The sequence below is a fragment of the Nansenia antarctica genome, assembly GCF_963989245.1.
Source record: "Nansenia antarctica genome assembly, chromosome: 5".
Classification (NCBI taxonomy): Eukaryota; Metazoa; Chordata; class Actinopteri; order Argentiniformes; family Microstomatidae; genus Nansenia; species Nansenia antarctica.
This window is the reverse complement of record NC_137690.1, coordinates 76,284,027-76,292,891: the sequence shown is the minus strand read 5'-3', so window position 1 is coordinate 76,292,891 and position 8,865 is coordinate 76,284,027. Positions and strand designations below refer to the sequence as shown.

Here is an 8,865-nt window from a genome sequence, read left to right as displayed (position 1 = left end):
AGGGAGAGAGAGAAGGGAGAGAGAGAGAAGAGAGAGAGAGAAGAGAGAGAGAGAGAGAGAGAGGGGGGGGGATGGGCTCTGTGTCGCGTCTGGATGGAAGATAACTGTCGACCTCCTCATCTCTCTTCTCACAGGAGCGCTGAGGCCTGTAACCATGGAGACGCAGAGCAGAGGACACACCCTGGGGTCAGAGGTCACGACTGGCCTTCAGTCTGACTGCTGCAACGCTAACATGAGTGATCACTCTGTCTGAACGGGGCGCTAGAGGTCGGCTAGAGGTCACAGGTCAACAGGCTGCTAGAGGTCACGGGTCAACAACACTCCACCAACTGGTGGAGCAGATGAACATGATTGGCTGTTGGCCGTTTTGAGCTGCCTGTTGATTGGTTTGGGAGTGTGGCAATCACCTGACAGGTCTCCACCCAGACTCCCTCCCTCTCACCCTGGGCTGAGGAAGGGCTGAGTACCCAGAATCCCTTTCACCCTCGGCTGGGTAAAGAATCTCTCCCAGAGAACATGAGCTGCCAGTCCAGCAGTGGCATGCCGTGTATCTGACACCCCGGCCTTCAGTGCCATCCTACACCGCCTGCCAGTAACCTCACTGTGACTCTAGGGCTATAGGCTATAGGCTACGGCCATTCAACGTAGCCACCCCATATTCACAGCGACAGTAACCCTTATGGAGTGATATAAAGTGATTTAACATGAGGAGAGTGACAGTTACACTAACAGTAATAATATAGTAGGGACGTTACACAGTATGACAGGACGCTGCATCACAACGAGACATGGCATACCCCAAATCAACAAACTCACAACAAACCATCACCATTTACTCAGCAGAAATGTTGTAAAACACAAATAACACAATCATCAGGATTCAATAATTCAATTGCTATTTTTCTATAGATACATAATAAAGCTTAAACAGAGGTGGAACTAAATAGGCCTACAAAAACACTGTTGCTAAAGACACATAAAGACCCATCAGACTCACCTGAGATGAAGATTTAATTTCTGGACATGAAGATTTAATTTCTGGACATGAAGATTTAATTTCGGTGCGTTTTAGACATGGCTCTGCTGTAAAAAGCACAATGTAAATAAAGATAATTCATTCATTCATTAAGCCGACTGGGAAATAGTATTTCCGAAATACACAGTGTGTAAGGCTGGAGTACCTCCACTGAACAAACATACCTGTGGGCTCTGAGTACCTGTCGAACACACCTGTCGAACACACACACCTGTGGGCTCTGAGTCGGCCTACCTGTGGTACACACCTGTCCTACCCTGAACAAACACCTGTGGGCTCGGAAACACACTGATAGGCTACATTTCCTGGGGGTTGGTTTCACACTACAAAACTGTTATTAGAATAAAAAGTGTATATAATAAAGTAGCCGGCTGTTAGCATAAACTGAACATATAAAATTATTAAGATATATATAACTTTCAGATTCTGGCTCTCTAGGCCAGAAGAGAAGGCCTTGACAGTCCACCACTGACTCCCAGCATCGATGAGGACTTAACACCAAAAAGTAATTTTAGCAACTTTGAGAACTCCTTAATTTGTTTAGTTAATCATTAAAGAACAGATCACATCCATGGTGAAGACCACCTTCGTGTAAGACTAGGGAACAAGCTCAAAGTCATCAGAAAGCAGCCATGCTTTTATGCCTATAGTATTCTGTCATCACCACAGGCTTGTGAATGTTGTTGTTGTTGTTGTGCAGATGAAGAGATTAGAAGACACCAGAAGATTCATTTCAACTTTTTATTTGTCTTATAGAAAACTCACCCCTCATAGGGTCTCATACCAAAAAAATACTTTTCCATTTCAGATATGTACAAATATTCATATAAAGGACACATTGCATATTCGCATCACAGATCAGTGATCAGTCTTGACCGCACAGAGGAACAGTGAAGGTGCAGGCTCCTCCAGTGTTTACTCTCTTCTCTCCTAAGGCCCGTCTCCCCACATCTCTGAGCGTGTAGAGGAGTGACCAGCCAAAACACGCTTTGGCACTCAGGCAGAATGGAGACAGTTTGGCTTAGTGAGTCAGCCCCCCCCCATGAAGCCCTTTGCTAATATGAGGTTTTAACAAACAGGGGAGGGGGGTTACGGTTTACATTGGTGACAAACTCCAAACAGATCAGCAACATTATTCAAAAACGAAAACATTCAATTGAAGAACAGGACTTCTCCTTGAGGCAGTTACAGAGAGGAGGTCGTCTGTAAGAAAAGTGCAATACCACCACAGAAGAAGAAACGCGTTCACAACACTGGATACATGATGCACGGCCGTCCCCCTGACCAGAGTCAGGTGATGTTTATAATATATTCAACATGCAGAAACAAACACATTGTTATAACATCTTTCTTTTGCACTTTAAACAAAGTCCCCCAAAACAAGCTGCTCCTTTTTCAGTTCAGAAGTCAACAACTAAAAAAATGTTTTAACAAAAAAAATTGTTCCTCAAATGAAATTTGAAATCCCGAATATTCCTGAAAAAGCGGGATTCGTACGGAATGACTAGCATAGAAGGACGGATACGGGGAGCGAAGCGTTGATTCAGTTCGGGACTTAACTAACTAACTAACTTAGCTTGGCCTGCTCAGGAGTGATCACACGGCTTATAAAAAACAACAACTTATGAAGCCCTCTTAATCTCAATAATCTCGCTTTAAAACAACGCTGAGGGTAATCGGAAACAGCAGCTTATCGAAAACAGGCCCGACCTGGGGTCAAAGGTCGGGCCTCACCACAGCACCGCCCACCGCAGGGTCCCGGGGTGTCACACACCGCCAGTCCAGAGGGACTCAAAGCGAGATCAGCTACAGTGACGGAGTAGTGTGATAAAACAACAAAGATGGCCGACAGCGCAGACGCAGAAGACCTTCAGCCCTTTCCTTCTTCTTCTTTCACATCCTCTTTCTTTCTCCGCGCGCCGCGACCACGTGACAACTTCCTGAAAACGACAGGAAGCTTGTTTCTGTTCTTGTTCTTCTGCTCTTCCTGCGGTGAGAGAGACTAGTGGCTAAAGTGGAAAGCAGTCCGTTGTCATGACAGCAGACCGGAGAGTTCTGGAAGCGCAGAGATCCCGGCAGAGAGCTCAGCACACCTGCAGCATGCGCACGTTACCGTTAAACTCCTCATCCACCTGAGAGAGAGAGAGAGAGAGAGAGGGGTTAGATTTCATACAACAAGGGGCAATTCAAAGTGCTTTACATACATTATTCAAATACAGCAAGTATTTATCATATTTTTTATGACAATGAATAAAAGCAAATATAATAAGTAAACAGATAAAAACATTCAATAAGACAATAGTTTATGGAGGTTTTTAAGCTTAAGATTTTAATATTTTCGGGCCCGTTTGTTTAATTTCTTCAAGGGAGTTTGTTCCCGGAGCATGCAGGACTGAACAACATGACTGAAAGCTGCTGCACCGTGTTTTGACTCACCTCAGTGTAGGCGGGCGGGGCGGGGAAGGTGAAGGTGGGCGTGTGCATGAAGATGGGAGAGTCCTCGCCGTCGTAGTCGTCCAGCAGCGGCGTCAGCGGTTGGTCCAGGCGGCAGTCCCTGGTGATGTCACAGTAGCTGGGCGGGGCGGAGGAGGGCATGCGCAGGGAGACCCAGCTCTGCGAGGCCGTGCTGAGGGAGGATTCGCTCTGCTGGCTGCTTACGCTGTTGGAGCGGCTGCCCAGGCCCGCCGTGCCGATCACCAGAGGTAGCTCCAGGATCAGCTTCTCACTGCCGGGGATGTGGATGTAGATCTGGAGGAGGAGAGGAGGAGAGGAGAGGGGGTGTTAGAGACAGAGGCTGGCAAAGTTGGCCATTTTGTAAGGTGTCTAGACGTGGAGAACAGCTGGGCTGAGCCTCTTAGCGGGTTTATCAGAGTCACGGTCGACACCTCTGGAAGGACGGCCTCAGTAAGCATCTCAATCGGCTTAAAGTGTGATAACAGCTAATAATAATAGCTAACAATAGCTAGCATAATAGCTAATAATAGCTAGCATAATAGCTAATAATAATAGCTAACAATAGCTAGCATAATAGCTAATAATAATAGCTAACGTCATTCCAATTAAAGCCACGCGAAAGCTAACTTCCCAACTAGCATTAGCGTAGTTAATCTACGCATCTAAGCTACGGGGGGATAGGGGGGGTTGACACGTGTAGAGGAGAGGAGGGGGGGGGTGGCTCACCATGAGTGCGTACTCCACGCGGATGATGTTGCAGCCCAGCATGGAGGGTTTGATCTTGGGCACGCGGATGCTCTTCCCCTGCCAGGCGTCGCACATCCCGGAGATGATGAAGTTCCCCCGGACGGAGGACAGCTTCTGGCGGAACACCTTGGTGCGGCCGCCTGCCTGGTAGGTGTGCTTGGAGATGATGGCGGCCTTGGGCACCACGATGCGCGAGCAGGTGTTCTCAAACTTGGCGCTGATGCAGATGTCCTCGCCCTCGCAGAAGCCCCGCCGGTCGATCTTGGCGTTCAGGGACACCTGGCCGTCGGGGATGAACATGCAGGTCACCTTCTTCTCCTTCGCCCCGCCGGTTGGGGACTGGAGGAGGGGGAAGAAGAGGGTTAACTTCCAAACTTCCAACACTTCGGTCATTTCAAAAGGGCTTTGACCACCCATCTTATACTGGATCTCTTTGACCACCCATCTTATACATCTTCTTTGGACAGCTTTATATTGACTGATTAATCGCCACACAGCCGCCGGTAAACGGTGAAGTAAACAGTTTGGAGGCGGCAGCCTCTTGACCTGAGGTTTGGGTTAGGAGGTCTTTAGAGGCTTTACTGAGGAAGGCAGCGGAGCAGGAAGTGACCCGGGGGTAATCCCAGTAAAGCCGGTCGGGGGGGGGGTTACTAGAGGCCAAGGGCAGAGGAGGAGGAGAGGGAAGCCAAGTCGGCTCGCCTGCTCACGTTTTACTATCACCAAGCTAACTCCCTTACGGCTTATCTGGCAACATTGGAGTGCCGCGGGTGATTCGAATCACCAAAAATACACCATAAATGATGCTGCTGCTTCACGGTTATAGCCAATCAGAGTGTTGTTGCTCGGTAAACAACACATTAAGACACTTGGGACACTGTAGGTGGCGAGTGTTCTAGAACCTCTAGGTGGTGAGTGTTCTAGAACTCTAGGTGGTGGAGTGTTTCCCGAAAGCATTCTCATCGTTCTAGTTCAGGCTTTGAGGAATAAAGAGTGGATTCTCACCAGCAGGTCAGGGGTGTTGACGTCCAGAGGCTCCTCCACCTCGAAGCCCTTCTTGCACTCCAGGGCAGGCTGCGAAGGCCTCTCCATCAGGGCCTTCACGTAGTACTGGACGTAGCCAAACTTCCCCTTGTAGGACGACACCAGCTGCCTGAGGACACGCCAGGAGAGACGCAAGGTCAGTCAGAGAACCAGAAACCACCGACATCAGTCATCAGACCCTCCAGGTCAATGACCTCATCAGCAGGTGTTTATATGATCATATCCAGGTGACAGATGTTTATATGATTTATATCCAGGTGACAGGTAGAGGCTTACCCTTGCTGCGGGAGCTCGAACCCAAACATGTACTCGTACTTGTTGCCAGGCCTCAGGATGACGGAGCCATCGGTGTCTGAGAGAAGAGAACAGAGAGAGAGATATTAACCAATGAACAGAGAGAGAGATATTAACCAATGAACAGAGAGAGATATTAACCACCGCTCATCACCTCCCTGCTGTCACAGACCTGCCAGCGTGTTATGAGATATCCATGTTAGGCGGGCAGGTTTAAACCCTGCCAGCGTGTTATGAGATATCCATGTTAGACGGGCAGGTTTAAACCCTGCCAAGCCAAGAGTGGAAGGGAATCCCAGAATGTCCCCCTCTCTCTCTCACCCTCTCACCCAGCCAACTGTGGTGAGGGGTGATCTATGTCAGATATGCCCGTCACTTCAAAAGAGGGAGTCTCGTTAATCACCGACACATGCAGGGCTGAGCTACTGCCAAGATGAGGAGAGAGGACCTTCTACTAGTCTGACTCAGCCTCACAGCCCAGGACAGGTGAGGAGAGAGGACCTTCTACTAGTCTGACTCAGCCTCACAGGAGGACCTCCTCGTACCTCAGGTAAGGTTAAGGTTAGGGTTAGGGGGTAATGATCTCTTACCAGACGGCTGGTCGTCCAGCAGCAGGACCTCCTCGTACCGCAGGTACTCCTTCTCCTCGCGGCAGCGCTGCTTGCCCTTGGCGTACTCCACCCTGGCGCAGCCGACGCCCAGCACCCTGACGGCGGCCACCCGCACGGCCTGGCCCACCTCCACCACCACCCGGCCGGACACCTGGGCAAGGCAAGGCAAGTTTATTAGTACAGCACATTTCATACAACAGGGGCAATTCAAAGTGCTTTACATGCATTGTTTAAAAATACAGCAAGAGGAGCATAAGAAAATAAAAATTACAATGAATAAAAGCAAATATAAGAAGTAAATAGATAAAACATTTAAAAAGACAATAGTTAATGGATAAAAGACATTGATAGAAGTGTTAGTGTTTAATCGTAACTGGTGGAAAACATGAAGGTTTTTAGCTTAGATTTAAATATTTTAAGGGTTTGGGCCTGTTTGATTTCTTCAGGGAGTTTGTTCCAGGAGCATGCGGCAGCGTGACTGAAAGCTGCTGCACCGGGTTTTGGCTGATTTCTCACCTTCTCCCCGCCGCAGTAGAACGTCTTCCCCGGGTCAGAGAACACGATCTCGAAGGTCTTCACGCTCTTCGTCATGGCGACCATGTCTGCTTCCACCGATATCCCAAAACGAAGAAAAAGTAATTATCTCCAAGAGGTCGAACTAGGAGGAACTTCCGTGGAGTTCAAATGATGAATGACACGAAGAGGTCTTAAATCACTGACTGACTGACTGACTTGACAGAAGTGGATGTTATTGATCTTAATCGATCGAGCCAAGTTCAAGAGGGTCACTACTGTGTAGCACAGCTAAAAAAGCTGCTTTAGTGTGTTGAAACTCTCTCTCCTCAAGTGTGTCCTACTCTCATGATCAGTTAGTGAGCCGTAAACAAAGGCGAAGGCGAGGCTTTTATACGAGGAGGCTGTTGATCACCGCAGCTGAGCACGTGGAGGCAGGGTGCACGGCGTGGCTCAGCGCGTGTACACCGCTGCGATTGGTCGAGAAACATTGTTTGTGTCGTCTCCGACCAATCAGCGGCCGGGAGCGACGCGTGCACACCGCGTGGCTGGGAACCCCGGCCGAGTGATCAGGGAGGGGGCGGGGCCTGGAGGCTCGTCTGAAAGTCAACTGTGTGAAAATGTGCAACATAGTGATAGTTTGTACTATTTACATATATTTACGTACATATATACCTATATATATTTATATACATAATTGTACTAGTGTGTTTTGCACTGCGTATTACAACCTTTATAATCGTATGTTAACTCATTTAGGAGCTATTACTCTTTCTCAGGTCCACATAGAACATAAAGCATAGTACATAAGAAGGAATAACAGAGAACATTATTGTAGTTGTATTTATGTTGTTCGTTTTTGTTGTTGTTGCATTGAGTGAGTTTATTGCACATTGTGGAGGCCCACCATGCATGCATTCCTCTGCTCTGCTTGAGGTTGTGAACTTGTGACACTGAAACCACTTTGAAGTTGAAGGTGTTTTTCGCCTTGACAAGACTAGAAGATGGAAATGACTCAACAAACTTTGACCTGAAACCCATGATGCATCAGTCTGGAGGTATGTGTCTGATAGCCCCCCATAAGACATTCTGTTCAGGTGACTGCAGGGTGTGGCATCCATGTTGCCCCACACACGCTCAGCGGTGACTAGCCTAGCGTGATGTAAGCTGTATAAGCTGTAGCTCAGACTAGACAATGAATGGTTCTGAATTATGTTCAACTTCTCAATAATGAGAATCATATCACCTATTCTTATCAACCAAATGAGCAAAAAAGGGTCTTAGAGCCACTCAGTTCAGTTACTCTATGAGATTCATGACTCTCACACAGACACACGCACACACACACACACGCACGCGCGCGCGCACACACACACACACACACACACACACACACACACACACACACACACCCAGGGTCACCCTACTGAGAGCCTGTGCCCTACTTAATGTACTGTAGCGTATCGTATATGTTTGGACACGTGGTTTCCTATACGGACCAGGCAACATGTAACACTACAAATGTTATAAGTGTGTGTAAAACCTTCCATTAACACCTTCCATGCGGGACCGCGGGGTGGAAACGGAAGCGTTGAACTGTGGCGATCAGCGGCAATGTCGGCCAAGTGGGTCGGAGGTCAGACAGGCGCCCTCTAGTGGTCGAAGGTGAGACAGCTTCCTCCCAGCGTCCTTGGGTTTTATGAAAGGCTTGGGGTTCAGTGTCTTGCCCAAGGACACCTCGACATGTGGCCAGCCTCTACCTCCACCAGCCTCTACCTCCTGAGCCACAGCCTCTACAAGCGTCCACCTCCTGAGACACAGCCTCCACCTCCTGAGACACAGCCTCTACCTCCTGAGACACAGCCTCTACCTCCTGAGACACAGCCTCTACCTCCTGAGACACAGCCTCTACCTCCTGAGACACAGCCTCTACCTCCTGAGACACAGCCTCTACCTCCTGAGACACAGCCTCTACCTCCTGAGACACAGCCTCTACCTCCTGAGCCACAGCCTCTACCTCCACCAGCCTCCACCTCCTGAGACACAGCCTCTACCTCCACCAGCCTCTACAAGCCTCCACCTCCTGAGACACAGCCTCTACCTCCTGAGACACAGCCTCTACCTCCACCAGCCTCCACCTCCACCAGCCTCTACCTCCTGAGACACAGC

The 8,865-nt window shown here is 48.8% G+C and overlaps 1 protein-coding gene across 1 annotated transcript; it reads right to left on the bottom strand.

Moving 5' to 3' along the window:
* Positions 1-1,782: 1,782 nt before the first annotated feature.
* On the bottom strand, positions 1,783-7,034 carry LOC308157030 (thioredoxin-interacting protein-like). Its single transcript, XM_080530506.1, has 7 exons — positions 6,700-7,034; positions 6,163-6,334; positions 5,555-5,630; positions 5,240-5,387; positions 4,217-4,576; positions 3,473-3,784; positions 1,783-3,168 (listed from the first exon to the last, which is right to left on the bottom strand). The coding sequence occupies exons 1-7, from the start codon at positions 6,781-6,783 to the stop codon at positions 3,121-3,123; spliced, it is 1,200 nt and encodes a 399-aa protein (XP_080386632.1). The 5' UTR covers positions 6,784-7,034; the 3' UTR covers positions 1,783-3,120.
* Between the last annotated feature and the right edge of the window lie 1,831 nt (positions 7,035-8,865).

Excerpts from the sequence above, each read along its gene's own strand:
- LOC308157030 (XM_080530506.1), bottom strand. The coding sequence starts at position 6,783 with ATGGTCGCCATGACGAAGAGCGTGAAGACCTTCGAGATCGTGTTCTCT. Across the intron at positions 4,577-5,239 it reads TCAACACCCCTGACCTGCTG|TCCCCAACCGGCGGGGCGAA; the intron begins GTGAGAATCCAC and ends CCCCTCCTCCAG. Across the intron at positions 3,785-4,216 it reads GCGTGGAGTACGCACTCATG|ATCTACATCCACATCCCCGG; the intron begins GTGAGCCACCCC and ends CTCCTCCTCCAG.